At 52.2% G+C, this 23,619-nt stretch overlaps 3 protein-coding genes and 1 long non-coding RNA gene across 4 annotated transcripts; 2 read left to right on the top strand and 2 right to left on the bottom strand.

The window, feature by feature from the left end:
- Positions 1–1,981: 1,981 nt before the first annotated feature.
- On the top strand, positions 1,982–10,277 carry LOC139825563 (SUN domain-containing protein 3-like). The gene is made up of 5 exons (XM_071798826.1): positions 1,982–2,099; positions 2,533–2,649; positions 8,640–8,807; positions 9,327–9,419; positions 10,116–10,277. The coding sequence occupies exons 3-5, from the start codon at positions 8,709–8,711 to the stop codon at positions 10,269–10,271; spliced, it is 348 nt and encodes a 115-aa protein (XP_071654927.1). The 5' UTR covers positions 1,982–2,099; positions 2,533–2,649; positions 8,640–8,708; the 3' UTR covers positions 10,272–10,277.
- Positions 10,278–14,759: 4,482 nt separating this feature from the next.
- LOC139825565 (uncharacterized) lies at positions 14,760–15,888 on the bottom strand. The gene is made up of 3 exons (XR_011735677.1): positions 15,712–15,888; positions 15,047–15,163; positions 14,760–14,844 (listed from the first exon to the last, which is right to left on the bottom strand). It is a non-coding gene; the product is annotated as an uncharacterized lncRNA (long non-coding RNA).
- Positions 15,889–16,474: 586 nt separating this feature from the next.
- Positions 16,475–20,373, bottom strand: LOC136111394 (uncharacterized protein C12orf50 homolog). The gene is made up of 5 exons (XM_065855545.2): positions 20,323–20,373; positions 19,485–19,659; positions 17,850–18,020; positions 16,774–16,851; positions 16,475–16,596 (listed from the first exon to the last, which is right to left on the bottom strand). The coding sequence occupies exons 1-5, from the start codon at positions 20,371–20,373 to the stop codon at positions 16,475–16,477; spliced, it is 597 nt and encodes a 198-aa protein (XP_065711617.2).
- Positions 20,374–20,387: 14 nt separating this feature from the next.
- LOC139825536 (uncharacterized) lies at positions 20,388–23,171 on the top strand. Its single transcript, XM_071798642.1, has 3 exons — positions 20,388–20,464; positions 21,131–21,701; positions 22,266–23,171. Exons 1-3 carry the CDS (start codon positions 20,388–20,390, stop codon positions 22,416–22,418), a joined length of 801 nt encoding a protein of 266 aa, XP_071654743.1. The 3' UTR covers positions 22,419–23,171.
- The last annotated feature ends 448 nt before the right edge of the window (positions 23,172–23,619 follow it).

Genomic DNA, 23,619 nt, shown 5'->3' with positions numbered 1-23,619 from the left:
ACTATAAAGGAGGCAGCGTTTGCAGGCTCACCTGGAAATGTTGCTGACCTCTCTGCCAGGTGTTCCAGGTGCACGGCTTATGGGCAGAAGCCTTCAGTACTCGTGACTGAAACGACCATGGCAACCAGCAATGGACCAACAAAGGCCACAGACAAACATGCTCAAGAGAATGCTGACCACTGAACTTGACGTTTATGACAGAAGCAATAAAAATACCTTCATAACCAAACCCAGTCCTCAGTGGTGCATCTGATTTCTGTAGAGACTTTGACCGTGCAGGAAAGAACGGAATGGCTTTGGGTTTGGCTTGTGTTTGGGGCTTTTTGATTGTTTGTTTGTTTCTTTCTTTAATTTTTTTTTAACTTCAGACTTCCTCTATGAAAGCACCCTTGTGATCCACGAGGTGGAAGCTTTCTACAGGTGCTGAGCATCTTAAATTAGCATGTAGAGATCTCAAAGCAAAAACGCCCAGGAACAGAGCATCTCCAGAGTTGCTCAATTAGAGGCTCACGTTGCATATGTGGGATTCATCGTGTCTTCTCCCACGTGCAACATTTGATACCAGAGAGACAATGCAACACAGCATTTCAAACATTGCCACTGACCATCCCCATCAACAGGGTCACCTTGTTAACACAATGGGTTTCCGCTCTTCCTTCTTCCTTGTAGCAGTGAAGAAGGTGGCTCTGCTGGCCAGCATGGACAGTGGTGCTGGAGAAAAAAAGACAACGGCAATGAGTCTTGAGGATGATATTGCAGTGGCCTACAGGTTCAAGCACCTTCTGGGCCTCTTCTGACTGCTGCAGTTTGTTGGCTTTTCTGTTGTTTTTTCCCTTTTCTTAACTATGTTATCACGGACGTGCCACCGCCATCGCTGACTGGCTCAGCCTGGGCCAGCTCTCTCTTGGAGCCGGCTGGACTTGACTCTATGGGACACATGGAAGTTTCTCGCAGCTTCTCATGGAAGCCGCCCCTGTAGCCCTTTTGTACCTTTTTCCACTGAGGAGGGAGGTTGGTGGGGAGCAATTGTTTTCATCTGCGTCACTTGTCTTTCTCGGGTTTTGTTTCTCTATTTGCCTTTTCATTACAATTTATAATTATTCTCATTATTTAATTTCACTTATTAAACTGATTCTTATCTCGACACTCGAGTTTTCTCATGTTTATTCTGATTCTCCCCCCATTTCCTCGGCCCATGGCCCACCCCTGTGAAATGTCTGTGAAATGTCACCACAGCCGCTGAGCTCATGGAGTCCGTGGCTTTGGGCTCCGTCTGCTCCGTGGCCACTCCGGGCAGCACAGGTGTCTGTTCTGGGGGGCCACGGGCACCGAACCCAGCTGGGGTGGGAACCAAGAGGGTCCCCTCGTGTTCAGGGCCCAAAGCGCCATCTGTAGCATCTGCCCGTCCTTTGAGTGCCCAGAGTCGCCTTCTTGGGGCCAAAGCCTCATGTTTAGGGTCCCAACGTGTCTTTCATCACCCATGGCCTGTGCTCAGGGCCCACAGCTTCATTTTTAGGTGGAACGCGTTGCCTGGCAACAACCAACCAAAGTCTATAGAGAGTCACTTGTCCCAGAACAGCCAATCACATTTGAGGAGGCGGGGTGAGGCATGTGACTGATAGGTAACCAGCCTTGATTAAGCTTTGAGGCCTGCAGGAAAGGTGGGGAGAGTTGAACACCTGGGCAGCATTCAGGGGCGGGCTGTGCTGGCTGCACCAATCACGCCTGGCAGGAGTGTAGCACATGGATGATTGACAAGTAGTCTCACCAATCATTTCATCGGAGAAGCCAGAGGGAAATCTCAGCCAGCCAATCAGAGGAAACAGCGCCTCAGGGCAGGGTGGGCCCCAAACCAGGGGAGCGTCAGAGCCCAGGCAGCCAATCAGCTGCAGAATCAGCTCAGGGGAGGAGACTGACAGCCCTCCTGACCAATGGTGACACAGCCCAGGCTGAGCGGATGGTGGCTCTGCGGGCGGCCAGGCCGAGCTTTGCCATGGCGGCCCGGGAGCTGCCCCAAGGCTGAGCAGCCCTGGCCCAGCCCCGGGGCCCTTTGTCCTCCCCCTGGGGCCCTGGGGGTGTTGTTGCTGCCTCTGGCTCAGGTGTGCGTGGGCCGCTCTGGGCTTGTTCTCCTGGGCGGGGGAAGGGGCAGGGGGCACTTGCTGGCTTTGCAGAGGAGCTGCTGGGGCTGGAGCTGGAGAGAGCAGGAGAAGGGGAAGCAGCTGGAGGAGGAAGTGCAGGGGATCCCCACAGCTGCTGCTCCAGCTGCACAGACACAGCTGCCCCTCTGGGTGAGGAAGGTCCCTGTGAGCAGCCTCAGCAGAGCAGATCACAAAGTGCCCCGCGGGGCTGTGAGAGCGAGGAAAACTCCAGTGGTGCTGTGTGGGGGGTGAGGGGGGTGTGTGTGTGTGTGTGTGTGTGTGTGTGTGCGCGTGCACGCGTGTGAGTGTGTGTGTGTGAGTGCGTGTGCGCGTGCGCGTGTGTGTGTGAAGCCTCGTGCTGTAAGAGCTGTCAGACACCCAGGTGTTCTCTTAGGTGGAGGATGGGAAGAGACTGGAGCCACAGCAGAGGAAGGAGGAAAGGACAGACAGACACAGAAAGGAGGGCCTGAGCCCCACAACTTGCCTGGCCGTGCAGAGAGCAGGAGCTCTGGTGAGTGCTGGCCCTTGGGGTCACGTCACCTCTTCTGTGTCCCTGTCCCTCCCTGCCCACTCCCCTTTCCTCCTGCTCCCTCTCCCTCTTTCTGCCTCTCGTCCTCTTTCCCGGCCGATTCTTCTTCCATCTCTGTCCACATCCCTGTCCCTATTTCCCTCTTGCTATTCTGTCCTTTTTTAATTTTCTGTCTCTCTGTCCTGTTCCCAGTCCTGTCCTTTCTCACTGCCTCCCCTTGTCCAGCTGGCAGCCCCTTCTTCCCTCATTCTCTTACTCTGTTCTCCTCTCTCCATCTCCTTGTCCTGCCGCCAGCCAGCAGTGCTGTCCTGCCCCCTGTTCCTTTGCCTGACCCCGTTCCTTCTTCTGTCACTCTGTCCCAGGCCCTGTGTATTTTTAAACTGTTTTTCATTTAATTTTCTTCTTCAAACTCTCTTGTCCTGCTCCCTGCCCCTGTCTTTGTCTCTCCTTCCCTTTGTTCTGCTGCCCATCCCATTTTCCCTTCTTGCTCCAGCTCTCTGTCCTGCTCCCTGCCCATCTCATTCCCTCTCTGTTTCTCTGCCCTTCTCCCTGTCTGTTCCCCACTCTGCTTTTCTGTCCTGCTCCCTCTGTAGTTTTCCCACTCTCTCTGTCCCTCTCTCTTGCTCCCTGTCACTTTCATTTCTCACTCCATCTCTGTCCTGCAGCCCAAAGCTGGTTTTTGGTCTCCGTCTCTGTCCTGCTGCCCAGCCCAGGCTTTTTTACCTCTCTCTGTGCCCTGCTGCCCGTCTCTTACTTTTTCCCGTCTTTCCCTTTGTGCTGCCTCCCTGATCCTTTTTTCTCTCTCCGTGTCGCCCTGTCCTGCTCCCTGTCTTTGTGTTTCTCTGACAATCCATGTCCTGCTCCCTTTCCTTCTCTCTTCGTCTCTCCCATGTCTTCCTTCCTCCCTTCCTCCCTTCCTCCCTTCCCTTCCCTTCCCTTCCCTTCCCTTCCCTTCCCTTCCCTTCCCTTCCCTTCCCTTCCCTTCCCTTCCCTTCCCTTCCCTTCCCTTCCCTTCCCTTCCCTTCCCTTCCCTTCCCTTCCCTTCCCTTCCCTTCCCTTCCCTTCATCCTTCTGTAACTGCTGCTTCTTTCTCCACCTGTTCCCTGTACCTTTTACCCTCTCGCTGTCCCTCTGTCCTGCTGCCTGTCCTCATCTTTGCTGTCTATATTGTTGCCCCGCTACCTGTCCCATTGCTTCTGCCAATAGACCCCTGTCCAGCTGGCTCTTCCTTTTAGTTTTCCTCTTTTCCTCTTTGCTGCTCCTCAACCCTCCTTTTCTTTTCCTCCAGCTCACCGTGGGTTTTCTCCCTTTGTCAGTCTTTTCATCCCCATCTTGCCTTTGCTTTATTTCTCAGTCCCTTGGTTCTGCTCTCTGTCCTTCCTTTTCTCCATCTGTACAAACTCCTCCTTGTCCCTGTTTTTCTCTGCCCCCCCTTCCTCATTCTCCTCCCCATCCCCTGTTCCTCAGTCCTGCTCCTCAGTCCTCCTCTTTCTTCCTCCCGGTCTTGTCATGGCAATTCATCCCTAATTGTCTCGATCTCTCCATCTCTCCACCCTTTACCCCATGTGTTTCTTTCTCTCTTGTCTCCTCTGTCTTCTCTCTTGAGACCTTGTGCTGTTTTCACGATGTCAGTGGCTGCGAATCAGCTGAGAACATCACTGCCTTAGTGATGATGCTTTTTAGTTGTTGTTTTCTAACACCATCTGAACTTTGCTAAGCAAGAGGAAGAGTGGTTGACAGAGTCTGTTTTCTGAGAGTAACGTGTTCCTGTACCTTTCCCATCTGTCACAAAGCAGCATCAGCGCTGAGGTCGGCACAGTAGGGTATGAGACCAGGGGTCTCCCTGCGCCTTGGTCACTCTCGATCTTGAGGAATCTGAGATCGCAGAGTTTTTGGCTCACTCCTGAGCGGGAAGGATGCTTGTTACCTGCACCTCAGCAGGTACCAAGGGACAGACAGAGAAGGCTGAACGTCTGAACGGGTATGTTTGAAAACTCCTCCTCCCCTTTCCCCAGGAGTGTTTTCCACCTCATCAGCTGGGTGGGTGGAGGGTGGACAGGAGAGGAACACGAGGGCAGCCTGAGAGCTGGGTCTGGAGCTGCTGGAAGGCAGCAGCCGCCTTTCAGTCTCTTCGTGAACGCAAGGGCTGGGCCCAGAAAGCCTTTGATCTCTGCAGAATGAGGGACAGGTCCATTTTGGATCACATAGAGGGAGTCGCAGGTGGTGGCCCAGATACAGCCTGCCATAGTAATTGTGAGAGCTCAGCTCAGTCCTGTATCGTGCTCTGCAGGGTGGGTTCTGTCCCTGAGCCTGCTTGGTTTTCCTCTCCGCTGGGACCAGAAGGACACCAGCGTGTCCTCTGTTGGCCGTGGGTCTGACTTGTGTTCCTGACAGAGGACGATTCCTTGGGAAACCTGGTCAGCTCCTCACCAGGGCTCTGCCTTAGGAAAGGGGCTCAAGATCCTCTGAGGGGTGCAAGGAGTTCTCTAGGAGAAAAAAAGGGGATGGTTTATTCCTGATGAGTGTACGCTGTGAGCCTTTGAGAGCCTCCTGGAACAAGCAGGAGGAATTTCCCCCTTGCAGAGCGGTGTGTGCTGTGTCTTGGCAGATCAGGCTCAGGGCAGCAGGGCCCAGACACCAGAGGGTTTCTTTGGCGCTTCCTTGCTACCCGTTGCTTGCCAACACACAGTGACATTCAGCCCTCCCTCCCTCTTTACCCAGTCTGCATTTGTCTGCAGTTCTGCCAAGAGAAGGGCCAGAGATAACCCGGCTGCTAAAGAAGCGCTGCGAGAGGGGAGACACAGACCCCCCGCCTGGCAGCTGTTGAACTGTAGGGGCACAGGCTGAGCCTTCTCTTGAGAGGGTGGAGAACAGGATCAGCACAAGTGCCGATCGGATGGTGGGCAGGAGAAACAGGCATTCCTTATGTCCCTTCCATTTCCAAAGAATCCCTGTCCAGCCCCACAGATGTGAAGTGTGGGCACAAGTCCTGTTGCATCTCCTGATCCTAGTCAGGGGTCAACCTTGAGCCCTTTGTCCCCAAGGAAACAATCGTTGCTGTGACAAATCCCCCACTGGTGCAGCTGGTGACAACTCCAGCAGTGACTGAAGCTGGTGCAGGACCAAGCCAATGCACACGGCAGGAATGCCAGGCTCAAGGGTGCAGTCCCTGCTGCTGCTCTCCAGTCTGCTGCTGATCTGCACGGGAACCGCCAGCTTCACCAGCGTTTTCTTTATCTGCTCTGTAGGAAGATGAAGACGATGAAGGCAATGGCACTGGTGCTGCTCTTTGGTCTGTTCTCTTTCGGTGAGTGTCTGTAGAGCTCTGACCTGAGGACAGTTTCCTTAGGAGGTACTCGGGGCTCCATCCTGCCCTGTTCCTCTTCCCTCGCTGTGAGCAGAGGAGCTCAGCTAAGAGCAGAAGTCCCCGGCAGAGCTGTGCCAGTCCCTGCTCCAGCGGGACGGGTGTGGGTGAGGAAGGGCTGAGTTGCCTTCCCCAGGAGGGCTGAGCCAGTTCTCTTCAGCCCAGGGAGAGGCCGTGGCTGAGCTCTCCTGCCCCAGGGGCTGAGAATCTTCCGCAGGACAAGGAGCACAGTCCAGGGCAGGGAATGTCCGTCTATTGCAGAGCCCATATTCCATGTTGGCCACTGTCAGAGGCAACAAGAGACAACTAAGGCACCTGGGAGAGACACAGAAAGGGGAGCAGGTAGCCCGAGGCATAACCCAGCGTTAGACCAAGTTCTAAGCTCTGGTGTGCGTCTGGCAGGTGTTTACCACGTGGGACGACTTGGCGCCTTAACCCTCTGGAGCACTGCAAAAGAGTTAGGAGACCTGAGCGAAACCCTGTCCCTGCCCGTCCAGCTCCGTAAGCTCCAGGAACAGCTTTACCATCTGCGCTGGAGCACAAAGGATGTGGCTGAGCGGGCTCTACAAGAAGGCGTGAAGCAAGCAAAGCTCCCAGGCTTTACCGGACGGGTAAGTGCACAAGACAGAAGGATCTGCTCAGGGGTTTTATCCTCCCTCCGGCACGTATCCTGCTCCATTCCCTGTCACAGCCAACAGGCTGGTGCTGCTGGAACAAGTGCCGTCATGGCCACGCTTCCTTTTCCTGTTGCTCCATACTTTCTTATGGGGAAGAGAGAGCGTGAGGGGAAAGACAGCTGTCTGAGTCGAACCTTCCTCTGCACCCAGATGTCGGGTCCTCCTCAAGGGAGGGCTGGAAAGAAAGAATGGTCTCAGCAGTGCAGAGTTAAGCCAGGCCTATCTCATGCCCAGAGGGTTTGTCTGTCCGTGCTGCCTGGCCTGGGGCTTCTCCACAGGAAAAGCCCCTTCCCGCAGCTCCAGCACTCAGAGCACTGGAGTGAGCAGCCCCTCCTTTCTCATCCCGTCAATCACAGTAGAGCAAACCTGGGACGCTTCCAGGCAATGTGGGCGTTCCTTCCATCTGAGATGGGCCTTGTCCCCTTCACCTTGGCCGGCCTTGCAGGGGAGCTGCTTGCCCTGTTCCTTTTCCTTCTAACAGGCGCTCTCGTTTGTGTTCCTTCCCAGGCTGCTCAGGAGATCGTTAATCAAGCCCTGGAGAAGCTGGAGGAAATCCAGGTCCCGATGGCTGATTACGCCCTGAAATCAGCAGGTGCTGTGACATTGTACAAACCAACCAGTTCCAAAGATCTTCCTGTCCAGATTGACAACATGGGCATTGGAACGTGCCCAGCGGTAGGAGAGAAGGGGCGAGAAGTCAAGGATCCCCTGGTGCCCTAAGAGTGCCCCCACTGAGAGAGCCTGTAACAGGCCAGACCCCATGGGAAGCACAGAAAATCTGATTCATGTTCTTGTCTTTTTCCACTGCTCCATAGGACATTTTAATGACATCTTGCTGTGTGTTCCAGAGGGGTTGTGCCAGTAAGAAAGAGGGGAACCCACTGTAGGACATGGATGATAACTGAGAAGCCTTTTTCAAGTCAACAGCACAATATTCCTCCTGACACTGCCTTGTGATCATGCTCGTGTTTGAATTTCCAGGGGCTGCTGTTATTCAGTCAAGGACTTCTCCATCCCTCCGGACTGCCAAAACCAAAATCTACTTGTATTCCATGCCTATAATGGATTACATGAGGTCCCCTGAACTGATTCTGGAGGTAGGAGCACCAAGAAGCAGTAAAAGGAAGGTTGGGAGCGTGACCCACACACGCTGCTCAGAGTTGCCTTCCCCCGTCTTTGCTCCTCAAAGCTTCCTCTCCTGCCTCCTCCTCACATGGACCTGCTCTCCTCCTGTGTCTCCCTGCTGAGTGTTTCCTCTCCAGAGTGGCCCAGGTTCTCCGCGGGAGCTTCTGCCAGGCCAGGCTGCTCCTGCAGTCTGTGTCTGCCCAGTTGCTGTGCAAACTGTCAGCACAGCACGGAAGGAGAACGGCAGAGGAGCCTGCAGAGCTCTGGGATGTGCTCTCAGTGAGCAGCAGCGGGTGCTGAGAGCCTGCACTGCTGGAGGGCCCCACGTTGGGCTCTCCAGCTGTCCCGGCCCTGCTGCTGAGCTGCCTGCGCAGTCTGAAGAGCCGGCTGGTGCCAGTGGAAGGAGCTGGGAGTGGATGAGCGGGAGCGAGTGCTTCCCCTGGCAGGAAAGGTTCATCCAGGGGGGCCAGAGCTGCCACCTGCTCTGGGCAGGGGCCTTTCAGCCACACCATCCCTTGCTTGTTTTTGGTGGGGGCTCTGGACCGGGAGAGGCCTCTGAGCCTCTACAAGTAGCGCACCCAGCTCCCAGCCATCGAAGGGCTTCTCTGCTGCAAGGGCCTTGTGATATGTGAATTCTCACAACTGCTGCTCCGTTCAGTACCCTCAGAGTCCGACTGAAGGCACTGGCTGCAGTTCAGAGCTAAGCTGATTGGCCAAATGAGTTCTTAATCCTCTGGTGCTCATGGCAGGAATGAGAGCCAGAGCAACCTTCTCCATGTGAATGCAGTTTCCTCTTCTCCTTTCAGCCAGAAAATCATCCTGGCAACTGCTGGCCCTTCCCAGGAAGTCAGGGACACGTCTTCCTCAAGCTGTCCATGCTGGTCATTCCCAGAGCAGTCACCATGGACCATGTCTCAGGGACAGCGTTCCATGGGGAAAGTATCTCCAGAGCTCCCAAGGACTTTACTGTCTACGTAAGTGATTTCTCTGGAGCGGGGGCAGGGGGTTGCACAGCATTTCTAAGCAGTGGGTGAAGATGTGTCAAAGAGTGAGTCCAGTGGCCTGAAGCTTCCTCCTGTCTCTCAGGAGAAACGGGCTCCTTGGAGTTGCGTCCTTCGCATTGTATTCCTCTTTAATTCGATGTGCCACTCAAAAAAAGGCTTCTGGGGCAAGATGCTATTCCAGGAGCCACAGGGAAAAGGAGCTGGACAGTGCATGGCCCTAGACCTTCTTGGCTTCCAACCCCAGTGGCATTTGTGATCCTCACGTTACCTCCCTCTCACTGGGAGCGTCTGCTCCTTTTCCGACTGCCAGCTTGGACTCGTTGAGTGGGCAAGTGTGAGGTGCTGCCCACCTGCAGCTTCAGGTCTTTTCCTTGTGCTCATCATCCTTGGACTACGTAGCTGAAATAACCCCGTACTTCACCGACTGAAGTTCAGCCTTCCATGGTGATACCAGACATTCTTCTTTTCTCCACCTCTGTCTCTCTGCAGGGCTTCAAGGAAGAACACGAGGAGCAGGGAACGTTCCTGGGACAGTTCACTTTCCTGGCGGCGCTGAATCCCAGTCAGACCTTCCAGCTGAAGGTGTGGGGACACAGAGGGAGGGGAACTGGAGGAGAGGAGGAGAAATGCGGCTGGATGGGGAGAGGCTTCCTCGCCAAAGGGTACAGGCAGCCCTGTCCTTGAGCGTGTGCCACGCTGGCCTTTCTTCTGCTTTCACTTCCTGGTGGCAGGTGCCTGGACTGCCAGTCTTCTCATTCATTTTGGGTTTGATCTTCAGTGCTTAGAAGCACCACAGTTGAAGCTGGAATCAGCTTGACTGTCTGGACCCCAAGTGCACGCAAGCGGCCACATCCCGTAGGATGCACGACTGCTGGTCTGCCAGTTAGAGACCAGAAATACTGGGCTTCCTGAGGGTTCTGTTGGTGCAGGCAATGACCAGAGACAGGGAGGCCGTTCTGTTTCTGTGGCTTTCTAGAGAAGGCAACGAGATATTATAGTGACCCCAGCCCAGGGTCTTCTGACTGTGGAAGCCTGTGCCACAAAGCAGGCGAGAACTTTCCAGTGTATTTGCTGAGGCACCTGGTCGCTGCTTCTGCCGTTGCTGTTGTCATGGCCCGATGGGGTAGAGCAGGATAAGAACGTCTGCACCAGGACAGGTCAAAAGCCCCCGCGGGGCAGCAGGAAGGAAGCTGCTGATCGAGGCCATCGCTGCGGCGCTTCTGTCAGTGCTCACGGGCCAGAGAGGGAAAGGCGACTCATTTCTCCTTGTCATTGCAGAACGAGCTCGCTGGGGTCGTGAATTACATCAGGCTGCAAGTGCTGAGCAACTGGGGCCACCCGGACTACACCTGCCTGTATCGGTTCAGGGTGCACGGGGATCCGCCAAAAGATGGGGGAGAGGTGCCAGTTCCATCTGTCAATAAATTCCATTAATGTTCACCCAGTCGAGTTCCCGTCTGCTTTGCCTGTGGTGCTGCCTGGTCCTCCCTGAGCTCGCTGGAGCTCCCCAACCTCCTCTCAACCCACCAGCTTATGGGAGACTTCAGGAGTACCCAGCAAGGTTTTCCTAATTAAAAGAAACTGGAAAACTCCGTAACAAATCTGCAGAAAGCCTGACATCCACACACTTGCTGCCTGCACAGGAACATCAGCAAGGCCCTGCCTGTGCACCAGAGATTAAATTAATGGACAAGTTTCCTGTGCAGGAAGCAACTAAGGATCGACCGAGTGGAACCATCTGTTGTTGCCTGTTTTCACAAGGGGCACGTGCTGCTTCAGCTTCCATCTTTCAGTCTGTTACTGATAAGAAAATGGAAGAAGTGTGTGTTTTTGTAAGAAACAAACCCTAATAGAAAAGTTGGTTCGTGGACTTATTTGCCTCTCTGGCACATATTGTGTTTATAGCCCAGGAACAGTTACAGACTGATTAGCAAAGCAATCCCAGGACACTTAAGAGATCCCATAACCACAGGAGTCTGTGTTTCCTTTTCACCCGAGTTCCCCAGGCCCCAAGGCAGGAGCAGGCAGGGCAGTCGTGCACTCGGGTCGCACCAGGGAGGAGAGAGCAGGTCCAGCGCTTGGCACCCAGGGCTGGGCACAGCAATTTGTGCTCTGAGCTGAGGCTTAGTCCATGTGCAAGCCCAGCACGGGTCCAGATACCAAACTGAGGGTGTCAGTTCATCCCCGGTGCCACACGCACGGCACCTTCTCCCATCGCCTCCTCCCGATGAGCTGTTTTGCAGCCCCTTCCAGCTCAGCCCAGCTCAGACACCTGCACTCTGGCTCAGGGCTGCCTGGGGCTGGTGACCCTCGGGGCAGCAGCAGGAACCACTCTGTCCGTGTGTTTGGGGCTGTCCCTGCGCTGAGCCCTCGTGCCCAGGGCTGCTGAACTGGGCCATGCTGGGGCCCAGGGGTGCTGAGGTCGGCAGGTCCCCCGGTGTGTCCGTGCTGGAAGACACCTGCTCCTGCAGCACCCCTGGTACTGATCCCGAACCTGGTCCATCCTCACCCAGAAGTACACTTGAGTTTGTTTATTTTCATAAAACTGAAGATAATTCACAGAATCACAGCATGGACTGGGTTGGAAAGACCTCAGAGCTCATCCAGTCCAACCCTTGGTCCAACTCCAGTCCATTACCAGATCATGGCACTAAGTGCCATGGCCAATCCCAGTTTAAAACCCTCCAGGGCCGGTGAGTCCAGCACCTCCCTGGGCAGCCATTCCAATGCTGACCACTCTCTCTGCACAGAATTGCTTTCTAATCTCCAGCCTCAATTTCCCCTGGCAGAGTTGAAGCCCATGCCCCCTTGTCCTGTTGCTGAGTGCCTGGGAGAAGAGCCCAATCCCCCCTGGCTAGAACTGCCCTTCAGGTCGTTCTAGAGAGTGCTGAGCTCAGCTCTAAGCCTCCTCTGCTCCAGACTGAACAAGCCCAGCTCCCTCAGCCTCTCCCCATAGGGCTTGTGTTCAAGTCCCTTCCCCAGTCTCGTTGCTCTTCTCTGGACCCGCTCCAGCACTTCAATCTCTTTCCTGAGCTGAGGGGCCCAGAACTGAACACAACACTCCAGGTGTGGCCTCCCCAGTGCAGAGCACAGGGGCAGGATCACTGCCCTTGTCCTGCTGACCACGCTGGTTTGGGTACAGGACAGGACACCATTGGCCTTCTTGGCCACCTGGGCACACTGCTGGCTCATGTTGAGGTTCCTGTCCATCAGTCCCCCCAGGTCCCTTTCTGCCTGACTGCTCTCCAGCCACTCTGTGCCAACCTGGAGCGCTGCAGGGGTTGTTGTGGCCAAAGTGCGGGACCCGGCACTTGGCCTTGGTGAACTTCATCCCATTGGAATCGGCCCATTTTTCCAGTCTATCCAGAGCCCTCTGCAGAGCCCTCCTGCCTTCCAGGAGCTCCACGCTCCCTCCCAACTTGGTGTCAGCAGCAAATTTGCTGCTGATGGTCTCAATGCCCTCATCTAAATCATCAATCAGTATGTTAAACAGGACTGGACCCAACAGTGACCCTGGGGACAGCACTGGTGACTGGTGAGCTGGATGCAGCCCCGTTCCCCAGCGCACTCTGGGCCCGGCCCTCCAGCCGGTTCTGAACCCAGCAGAGAGTGCGCTTGTCCAAGCCATGGGCTGCCAGCTTTTGCTGGAGTACATTATGGGAGACAGTGTCAAAGGCTTTGCTGCAGTCCAGATAGACCACGTCTACAGCTTTCCCCTCGTACACCAGGTGGGTGACCTGATCATAGAAGGAGATCAGGTTGGTCAGACAGGACCTGCCCCTCCTAAACCCGTGCTGGCTGGGTCTGATCCCTTGTCCATCCTGAGGGTGCTGTGTGATTGCATTCAGGATGATCTGCTCCATAGCCCTGCCAGGCACCGAGGTCAGGCTGACAGGCCTGGAGTTGCAGTCCTTTTTGTGGATTGGGGTAAAAATAAAATATTTTGCGCTTTAAAGTGTGTGTAAAGCATATTTCAGTTCACTCTGACAGTTCTGTTGCACAGTTCATTTAGTTCATCGCACGGTTCTGCTGCCCTGCTAAAGTGGCACAAGCTCAGGATCAAACTCAGACTGAGCCCTCGAACACCCAGCGAACAGCGGAACCATGGAAGGACCTGGCGCTCACACGGAAACAATGACTTTCTAGAATGCATGGGTGTTGCTGGTGACATTAAAAGTCCTCTGAAAGTCCGAAGTCAAACTGAGAGTATCTATTCCTTTTATTAATTGTGCATTAAAAACAGTCTGTAAAAATAATTTCAATTATCAACTTTTCAAAACAGATAAAATTCACTGAATATATTGAAGAACTTTATATGTGACCATACCGAGAACACTTTTTAAATTTTGATTTCCATCAGTTCTGAAATGTTACAGTGCACGTCCTGCATCTTATTTTTTGAATTTGCCGCTTTTTCATCTTCCGATTTCCCAGTTGATTTTTCTTGTAAACTAACGCACTCATTTCATCTCTTTCTCATGTCTACGCATCGTTCTCCTTTGTTATTTGCTTCCCAGGCTTCTTGGCTCCTCTGTAAAAACAGATGTACATAACGTTTTGTGCATAATTTATTAGAGCAAAAGTATATACTTTTCCAGAAACATTTTAAAAATTAAACTTTCAGCAGTTCTAGAAGCAACGGGAAAACCAATCATCCTACTGTAATTCACCCGTGCTTGGAAATGTGCTGCTCTAGTTTTTTTCCTCTAAAACCTTCCCCAGCAGATCTGGTGCTTGCACAAAGAGCCCAAATGCAGCAGCTCAGCTGCTGGAGGGATTTCACAAGGTGGTTTTGGGTTGTCTGTATCCATACGGTGCCTCAGCAGAATTTGTATCTCGGGCTGGAGTCAGAAGGCCCAGGGAACTGCCCTGGGTGAACTCAAACTGACCGCTGGGTCACCTGGGCTTTGAAACACAAAGTCACAAAGTTGCACTTTCTGAGCCACCCGCTCTGGACCGATCTCCCAGAGCAAGCTCGTGCTCTCCAAACACCGACGGCACCATCCGAAAAAAAGTGCTACTGACCATCTGCTCTGGAACAGAGCACCAGGGAAGCCATGAACTCAAGAAAGGGCAGCGCTCAACAGCCTTCAAACTGAACCTCTTTTCCCTTCCAGGGAGAACTTTCAGTGAGAGCCAGAGGGCCAAGAACCACAAGGACACTGTGCTAGTCCACATTTCAAACCGTGCGACTGCAGAGCAAAGTCCCCGTAACAGCTGCGGGGAACACGGAGATGGGCGATGAGAAGGAAACGTCGCAATGAAGCACAGAGTGCAGACCCAGGCTCTGGCCATTGCTACAAGGGCCATGAGGTAGAGACTCGAATGCTTTGCTTTCGTATCAGCGATGCTGTAAAACATCAGGCGTCTCGGGTGAGTCCTCCAGTCAAAATTACATGTCTGCAAACAAACGGAACTGTTCTCTGTTCTTTAATGACTCAGCATTGCTTAGGATCTGGTGGATTTTGGCAGCGAAGGCTTTAAGACCAACTTCACATTTTCTAGGTGGGGAGAGATGTTGCTTTTGCAAAAAAGAATGAATTGTAAAAATCTCTCTCAAACAGTGACCCGAATGGTTGTTTTAAACTTACAGTGAGCATTTTCACGTGGATTTCTTTTCCTCCAGCGTGGTGCGTTGTAAAATCCTGAAGAACATTTCTCTGTCGAATAAACATAATGAAAATAACAAAGATTGACACAAAATAGATATCAGAAGTTTCGATAAGACCAAACTCCATGATATTCCAAGATAAAAAATAATACTAAATATTGAAAATAATAAATCTATCACAATCAAACCCACCTGTGGATCCACTGAGCTTTGGTTCTGGGGTGACATTCACAGTGCGGTAGAAAACATATGTTGATCTGCGAGGTTCCAAAGAATCAGATTCAGTCTTTCTGCCAGCATCTCTCACATAAGGAACAGAAGCAGCAGTTTCCTCATCCTTATTTTTACGCCTTTGTTGGTAACTTGGTTTGACGTTGGCATCCAAAGAGTGAATTCCTAAAAGTGAAAAAGCAAGCAGAGATGCAGAAATGTTGTGCTGTTACTCAGAATTTGGCATATTACGAGGTCCTAGAGGCTGAAAACGAGATTGACCAAAAAAACCAAAGTTTTTTCGTGGACAGCCCAATTCAAATCTATCCAGTTATTTTACTTACAATGAGGTGTTCAGCAATGAGAAGCTGATGCCAAAGTACGTTACCTCCATTGTCAAAGGATCGCCAGTTTCTTCTGGGCACACGCTCCGCTGGAACTCTCCTTCCTGAGCTCTCTCCTCCTTTCTCTGTGCTGTTCAGCGGTGCAGCGGTGTCACCATCCCCTGGAAAGGCAACAGCAAGAATGTGGGCCCTGCTGGTGTGCGAGCCCAGGGAACGGCACTGCCCTTCTCTTCCTCCGCCTCTGTGAGACAGCGATACGTAAAATGTCCTTTAACCTCTCGTTGTCTGTTCTTCTTTCTCTTTGGTCAGTTCTCTGGATCCTGTCCCGTGTAACTTGAGCACCTGACGTATAACTCTGATGCTCTCTGGAACATCCATGCTTGAGCCCAGGAAGACTGATGGACTCTGAAGGAGACCTTTGGGCTGAACTAGGAATGATGCTTTTGTCTGTAGCATTTAGACACATGCTATGAAGATGACTGAATTATTGGTCATGAATCTACTGTCTGACTAATTATAAAGCTTTACATTTCTGACTGTGGATACTGCTGCGCTCTACTTATGAAACTTATGCTGGATCAAGTTTAGTCTTGACCATATTTGGGCATAAATGACTTCGCATGAACCCGCAGGGACAAAAAAGAAAGCGGCACCATACAGACAGGCACATCTGAGGTGTTTTGAGAACCCTGTTTCAGCAGAAGCCCACCTGTAGACCCCTTGAACTTTGGTTCTCGGGTGACGTCCACCCTGCGGTAGAAAACAGACGCTGGTCTGCGAGGTTCTGAAGAATCGCAATCTGTTTTTCTTCCTGCTGCTCTCCCGCGAGGAACAGGAGAAGCAGTTTCATCGTCCTGCCTGCGACTCCTTGGGTGGTAACTCGGTTTTCCTTTGGGGTCTGAAGTGTTAAATCCTAAAAATGAAAAAGCAAACTTTATAATGCTGTGCAGTTACTCAATTTTGACACATTGCAGGAGCCTGGAGGCTGGAAGACAAGCTTAAAACAACGTGTTCTTTATGGAGAGTCCTATCCAAATGTGGATTGTCTATTCTCTTCCTCCCGCCTCTGGGAGACAGCGATTAGTTCAGTGCAATGTCCTTTAACCTCTCCTCTTATATTCTCCTTCAGATTCTCTTGGATGTTTGGATCCTGTCTGCTGTAACTGATGTACAACTCTCATGGTCTCTAAGACAATTCTATAATACACAAGTAAAGAACGAGCTACAAATAACCTGCTCATTCTTTAGCTCCTCACTTGTCATGAATGACATTTATGAATCCTTTCTGATCCGATTTATGGAATGGTTGTGTATCTCCAGACAGCACACGTAGGCTTTACAGCCCATTTCTACCTTTTGCATCCACAGGCAACACAGGGAGTCACCATGCCTGAGACACTGTGTATGTGTAAATATGTGGGGAAAAAGAAATGGTAAATATTAATGGTAACTATTGTCTGAGAAGATGAACATTACTTGCCTTTCTGTAAGTCTCGCTCCATGGCTTCCAAGAGTAATATTTCCTTTTCCCGAGCTGAAGACACAGTTTCTGCTGATTGGTGTTCGTGAGGGTACAGGATCCTGTAATACTCTCCTAAACACAGCCAAAAAGGAAGATAAAATAAATACAATAAAATAAAATACAATAAAATAAAATGAAATAGAATAAAATAAAATAATATTAAATTAAATTAAATTAAATTAACAATGAAAAGGCTTAGTATATTGTCTTCATTGCTGTTTAGGAAAGACTGACTGATTTCATATTTACCAGTTTTATAGCATATTTCCTTGATGGTTCTTTCCTCTTCCATTTCTGCAGCAGTCTTAGGCTCCCATTTAGAAACATCTGCAGGAAACGGTTTTAAAAGATTACTGGGTATCAATACAAAGACCTTCAACAATTCCTAATAATCATTTACCATCATCAATTTCATTTTGGTCACAGTGGGTTTTTTCTGAATTTAAGCTCTGCTTCTGGACGGAACAAGGATTCCTTAATATCAGGTGTTTCCAGGAGCAATGGAACGGCAGGTACAACACATAGGAAGAAGCTAATGTTTGTGGATTTGAAACTATTCAAACCCACCCTCAGTGCTCACGTTCAACACAATCCTTCATGGACAAGCCAAAGGAAATCTTCTGACTGAACACGTCACCAGGGACGCTTGTCACAAAACCTCTGCCCACAGGTCCTGTCCTGGAGCATCTGCTGGCAGAGATGGTGAAGTGAGGGCTCCTCATCTGTCTCAGTTAAGGCTGCTGAGATCAGCAAAGCCCCGGCTTTGATTTGGCTTGAATTCATGGGGCTCACTCCTACTGACACCGGCTCAGGAAGCACTAACAGGGGGTCGTCCTCTCACTCTCTGCGAATGTGCAATTCATTCTTCCCCAGGAACCCCTCATCTCTAAGTGAGACACAGTCAACCGTTCAGCTACTTTTAAAAAGCACAAAACCAAACCCAAAATAGATCTATAAATGCATAGACAGTCACTTAATCTAGTGAGTTGTGTCCCCAAATGTAGAGAAAGTTTGAAGAGTATTTGATGGCCATCTGAATTGTGGATCACATCCTAGGAGTTGTGGATCACATTTTAAACTTTATCTAATACAAAAGAGGTATGTGGATGATAACGCTATTGAAATATGCAGGTAGGCATTTCACAGGAGTTAGAATGATGCCTGGTGACCACCACTTCCAACATTTTGGGATTAGCCGGAAGCTGTTTTCCAAACTCTTCAACAACTCTTTTCTAAATAGGTCACGGTTATTATAACAAATCAGTGGCGAAGTGTAGAAAAGACCCTATTCTACTTCTTTGTGAAAGAAAATATAATCTGTTTACAGTTCTCTTTGTCATCATCCTCTTCATCGTCCTGTTCATCTTCATCTTTGTTGAGGCTTATAATGAGTGGAGCGTGAACTGGCAGGAAAATATTCTCTTGGTTTCCGAGTGATTCTTGCAGATGTGCTGGGTGCAGAGTCCTTTCTTGGCCACCCTCTTGCAATGGCACATCTGCAGAAAAGAACATGATTTTGTTAGAAGGGAACTAGAATATCAAACCCAGGTCAGACATGCAGGTGCAGTTTTGAACTCTTTATCATATTGAGGGGATCATTAAATAGGCAGATTATGACGTTTGGGAAAACCATTCTGCCAAGCTTGGCAAAGGAGCATCTCGCAACAACAGAAAGGATGAAAAAGCGCGGGTACTAACTCCTCTGAAAGAGCAGATAAAGCACTGCGGTGTATCATACTAAACCTATTCCAGTGACACTCCTGCGGGTCGGATTTGTTGTATCTCACGCAAGAAAATGTAAGATCCAGCAGTTTAACTTGACAGTTCACTGTGCCACTGCCCAGAACAGCACATTATCAGCTCCGGACAGTGTAAGCCAAATGCACCTTAAATGGGTTTGACAGGATTTCTAAGTATTGAAAAGGACAAATGCAGTTAAAATGTTTGCAATGCTATTCTGGGACACATGGACTTTGAATGTGTGCATTTTTCAGTAAAAAGAAAAAGGTTTGGATCTATTTTCTCATTCTGATTGTTGGACATGGCTCTTCTAGAGGTTACCCATGTCCATTGGGCCTCCAGGGCATCTTCTCTGACTCACAGCACACCCAAAATGTGCCTGCGTTTTGTTTAGGAGAGCACCAGCTGCCAGGGCTCACCGGTGTGGATGTGGGAACTGCAAAGCAAGCAGTGCGGGCACTCACAGAAACAGCACCAGGTTCTTGCCTTGCTTCTCTGGGGCTGGGGGGCTCAACACACCCAGACAGGACACGCGACCTTTCCCTGGGGGAATTTCTGGAACACAGGCTCTTTGCTTCTGACCGGAGGTCTCTCTGGACTTTTCTCATTACACCTCTCTGCAGCTCTGGAGCTCAGGCCCATGAACAGCTCTAGTTTAGGCCCCTTGCTCCTGCATGGGTGACAAGTCACGCTGCTCTCACTCCAGCTTCTGCCTGAGTTCTGACACCTGTCCTGGCTCCCTGCCCTGGACACTTTCCCTGCTCCAGGTTCCCGCTGTCTAACAGGACTCCTGGAAGCCAAGAGCTCCTCCGGGAAAGCAATGAGAAAAAAACCCAAAAAACAAAAACCAAAATCTTCTATTGGTGCTTTTTTATTTTCCAAAAATAATTTGATTTTCAGTTATTATATAACCTTGCAAATGATTTCTGCAGCATTTCTACTCTGTGGATCCTGGCAACCTAAATCACCACTTGTGACGTCATCTTTCCTGCAACACGAAGATCCGTAACACGACAGCTAAAAAAGTCACAGGGCAACACCATTCAAATGCCAAAACGATTCCTTTCTTTGCTCTGAACTCACTGCGGTACCAGATCCTACGCCACTGATTTACCATGGCACGTTTTGAACCTTCGTAGATATTACTAAGCACTGCAAGGACATTCTTGTGTATGAACTTACTCTAATGAACAAATAGTAGGGAAAATATTTTCACTCACTGTTGTTAGGTGGCAGGAAGAGTCCGTTTATATTCCGAGGTTTGCTGTGACCGAAGGCACAACTGATCCTCACACAGCCTGAGGGTCGTTTTTCCCAGACACAGGGGATGTGCCTGTACTTCTGCTGCAGGAGAAAAGAGTTGTCATCGACTGTAAGCACAACAATAAAAATGCACTAAATGGAGCAGTACACGGTCTGCTGCTGGGACCGATAACCAAGATTTTGTGGGACACAGATTTAGACATTAACAGCTGGGTCTAAAAGCAGCATCTCCAAACCACGCCACGTTTGGGCTGCAGTCAGTACAACTGGGCCATCCCCTGGGACACACTGGGCTCTGGAGACAAAGCCCAGCTCCCGGGCATTAATGCCAAAATCCCCATTGTCCAAATGGATGCGACAATGGAGAGCCCAACACCCAACCCTGGATCTTCAACAGGTGGAATTTAAACATAGGGCAAACACACGTTGCAGGACTTTCTTCTCAATAACTTGTTTTGCAGTACTTCAGGAAGGAACTAAAAGCAGAAATCATAAACGTGGCCTACGTATCCAAAATCAATATAATCCTGATTCAATACGAAAGATGAGTGATCGTCACCCATGACTTTTATGCGTTCCCTGAGTACCCGAGCGCAGTTCACATGAGAAATTCCCTCGGTTCAGATGATCATTACCTCTTCTCACCACTTCCAAAAACCCGCTATTTCATCTACAGATGTGGCCATGACCCAGAGAGACATATCAGCTTCTACGTTTACGTAACAGACCTCCCTGTCAACACGGCTGTATCAAGAAATCAAGGATCCAAAGCACTCCAAGATCTACAGCATTTACCTGTGCGTTTGGGGAGAACTGGAAATTGCAGTTATTGCCAACTCCATTCATGTTCGCGGCTCCAAATGCCAGCAGAAGGCACCAGCACGAAGCAGCTGGTGCCTCCTGCAGCCGGCCAAGTCAACAGAGGCGGTTGCGGCCAGTATAGAATGTTACGTTTCGAAAGTTCCAACTGCTCCTCCAGCTCCTGATGTCACCATCATGGCGCCAGGAGACACGTCCAGCTTGGACATCTTCCTTCGTCTCCATTGCTTCAGTGTGAATGACAGAAAATCGGGCTATTTCGGAGTCTCCCATCCCAGTGTTTCTTTAATGGAACAAACCCATTTGCCGGGGCTTAAATAACACCCAGCCCCTTGCTGAAGGAGCTGTGGCCTGAGAAACAAACCTTTGATAATGCAAAGACAAAGCTTAATGACCATTTTTTAAGCAAAACCTTTCTGCCCAACATTTTCCTCACTGTAGCTCTTTGCATGGAGGGGTGTTGGGAGGGTGGTTTAAGATTTGGGTTTTATTTCTCATTACTCCACTCAGATTTGATTGGTACTGAATTAATTCCCACTAGCGGAGTCTGTTTTGCCTGTGACAGTAATGGGTGAGCGATGTCTCCCTGTCCTCATCTCGACCCACGGGTGCTTTGTTTCTCTTCTCTCTCCTGCCCAGCTGAGGGGCAGTGACAGAGCAGCTTTGGTGGGCACCTGCTGTCCAGGCAGGGTCAGCCCAGCACCGCTTCCAAGGTTTATCCCGAGGCGCAGAGCCCGGGAACCACCCGGAGCCCCCTGTGCTGACGGGGGCAAAACCGACACAGCGAGTTCCCCACGGCCCGGGGCCCGGGCATCCCTGCCCCAGCCGGGCGTGCGGCACCGGGCAAGCAGAAAACAGCCCGAGGAACGGCTGCCGGGCCAACGGCACCGACGGCACCGACGGCACCGCCAGGGCGCGCTGCCTCAGCCCGGAGCCGAAAACACAGCGGAGCCGCTCTGGAGAGAGAACGGCGCCTGGAGCCCGGGAGCTGCCCCAGGCCCGCGGCCGCGCTGGGCGCCTCCGGGAGGGGAGGCCCCCGCCTCGCTGGCGGCTCTGGGGAGGTGCCCCGAGGCCACCGCGCCCGCCCTGCCCTGCCCTGCCCTGCCCCGTCCCGCCCTCCGCAGCGCTCGGGTGCGTCGCGGGGCTCCTGGCGGGCGGGCGGTCCCGTTCTCCATTTCCCGTGGCGCAGCGCGGGGCGGTGCAGCCGCAGTTCCGCCCGGCGCTGGTCCGGCGTTGGGAGCGGGCGGGCTCGGGTGGCCGGGGCCATGAGGCGGCGGGGCGCGGGGCAGCGGGCGGTGCCGCGTGTGTTCGTGACCGAGGTGAAGGAGGAGCCGTCGGCCAAGCGGGAGCGCCAGGTGGGCGAGGCGGAACGGGGCCGGGGCCGGGGCCGGGGCCGGGGCCGGGGCCGGGGCCGGGGCCGGGGCCGGGCCCAGGGGGAGCCGCTGGGCCGCGGGGAGCGGCGCCGCACGGCGGCGCGGAGCGGGGTGGACAGGCAGCGGTACCGGCCGTGTCAGACCCGCCCGGGCTTTCCCGAAGCGTCCGCGCCTTAAATGCGGGAGAGAAAGATCGTTCGGGAGCCATTGCAGCGCTTCCCTTTTCCCGCCGAGTGCGGGCGGTGCTCCCCCTGGTGTTGAGGTCGCTGTGTCTGGTGCGGGTGCAGTCCCGGCGGGAACGGGGCTGCACTGGCAGCCTGTGTGCAGCCGCTGTGCCGGGCCCGCCCGTGAGCCCCGCACAGACTGAAGCACCTTCTTTCTCATCTTTTTGTTATGCTCAAAAGAATATCAGGAGTGTGATGGAAAAATACTGGAGCCCAGTGTGAGCTGCTTCTCCCGAGGATGTAACAGGCAGTGTCCGGACACACCGGGGTGTCAGTCGCCGGTCTGCTGTAGAGCTCCAACTTGTGTTTCCCCGTTTAATAGAACCAGAGAACCATAGACTGGCCTGAGTTGGCAGGGACCCACAAGGATATGGAGTCCAGCTCCTGTCCCTGCACAGGACACCCCACAGGTCACCCCGTGTGTCTGAGGACGGTGTCCAGTCTCCTCTTGAACACTGTCAGGTTGGGGCCGTGACACCTCCCTGGGAGCCTGTTCAGTGTGCAGCACCTCTGGGGGAAGAACCTTTTCCTCATGTCCAACTGACCCTCCCTGGCACATCTTCTGCCGTTCCCTGGGGTTCTGCCATTGCTGCCAGAGAGATCAGCGCCTGCCCTTCCTCCTCCCCTTGTGAGGAAGCTGTAGACCGTGATGAGGTCTCCTCTTAGTCTTCTCCAGGCTGAACAAACCAAGTGACTTTAGCTGCTCCTCATATGGCTTCTTCTCCAGACCCTTCACCAACCTCTTCTGGACACCCTCCAATAGCTTTATATCCTTTTTGTCCTGTGGCGCCCAGAACTGCACCCAGTGCTCCAGGTGAGGCCGCAGCAGTGCAGAGCAGAGCGGGACGATCACCTCCCTGGCCCGGCTGGCGATGCTGTGCTGGATGCACCCCAGGACACGGGTCCCTCTTGGCTCCAGGGCCACTGTTGGCTCATGTTCAGCTTGCCATCAACCAGAAAGCCCAGATCCCTCTGCAGAGCTGCTCTCCAGCATCTCGTGCCCCAGTCTGTAAGTACAGCCAGGACTGCTGGCACTAAGATGGGTGCTTGTGGAACCCACTAGTGACGGGTGTCCAACCCAACATGACCCCATTTACTCGAGCGCTTTGAGCCCAGCCCGTCAGCCAGTTGCTCACCCACTGCACTGTGTGTTTATCCAGCTGTGTGCTGGACATCTTGTCCAGGACAGTGCTGCCAGAGACACTGTCAAATAAAAGTTTGTTTTGGACCCTGTTGTCTGCCTAAAACTATCGGGGTGCATCTGTGACACGTGGGATGGGGGGGACACAGGGGACATAGAGGGGACATGGGGGGGTGACATGGGGATGGGGGCACAAAGGGGACCTGGAAGGGACATGAGAGTCACAGGGGGGGACACGTCCCCCACTTTTCCCCCCTGCACCACAATTTACCCCCCAATTCCCTCTGGCTTTAGAATCCCCAAATAACTTGCGTTGGAAAAGACCTTTAGGATCATCGAGTCCAACCATTCCCCCGATGCCCAATCGGAGTTGAAACGCCCGTCGCCAATTTCCCACAAATCCCTTTGGGCCTCGAGCGTTTTATCACCCCCGAGCGACCCAGGATGAAACACCCGGACGCTCAAGTTCTCGCCTTTGCAGCAAAATCCCCATTTTGCCCTGTTTCTGTTTCTCAAACTGAGATGAACATCCTGG

The sequence above is a fragment of the Patagioenas fasciata genome, chromosome 24, assembly GCF_037038585.1.
Source record: "Patagioenas fasciata isolate bPatFas1 chromosome 24, bPatFas1.hap1, whole genome shotgun sequence".
In the NCBI taxonomy this organism is placed as follows: domain Eukaryota; kingdom Metazoa; phylum Chordata; class Aves; order Columbiformes; family Columbidae; genus Patagioenas; species Patagioenas fasciata.
The sequence above is the reverse complement of the archived record's forward strand: the minus strand, read 5'-3'. Positions and strand labels throughout refer to the sequence as shown.

Excerpts from the sequence above, each read along its gene's own strand:
- LOC139825563 (XM_071798826.1), top strand. The coding sequence starts at position 8,709 with ATGCTGGTCATTCCCAGAGCAGTCACCATGGACCATGTCTCAGGGACA. Across the intron at positions 8,808-9,326 it reads CCAAGGACTTTACTGTCTAC|GGCTTCAAGGAAGAACACGA; the intron begins GTAAGTGATTTC and ends GTCTCTCTGCAG. Across the intron at positions 9,420-10,115 it reads GTCAGACCTTCCAGCTGAAG|AACGAGCTCGCTGGGGTCGT; the intron begins GTGTGGGGACAC and ends TTGTCATTGCAG.
- LOC136111394 (XM_065855545.2), bottom strand. The coding sequence starts at position 20,373 with ATGAATGGAGTTGGCAATAACTGCAATTTCCAGTTCTCCCCAAACGCA. Across the intron at positions 19,660-20,322 it reads AGTTCTCCCCAAACGCACAG|TGCATTTTTATTGTTGTGCT; the intron begins GTAAATGCTGTA and ends TGCTCCATTTAG. Across the intron at positions 16,597-16,773 it reads GGAAATATGCTATAAAACTG|GAGAGTATTACAGGATCCTG; the intron begins GTAAATATGAAA and ends GGCTGTGTTTAG.
- LOC139825536 (XM_071798642.1), top strand. The coding sequence starts at position 20,388 with ATGCCAGCAGAAGGCACCAGCACGAAGCAGCTGGTGCCTCCTGCAGCC. Across the intron at positions 20,465-21,130 it reads AACAGAGGCGGTTGCGGCCA|CGAGTTCCCCACGGCCCGGG; the intron begins GTATAGAATGTT and ends AAACCGACACAG. Across the intron at positions 21,702-22,265 it reads CGGCCAAGCGGGAGCGCCAG|AACCAGAGAACCATAGACTG; the intron begins GTGGGCGAGGCG and ends CCCGTTTAATAG.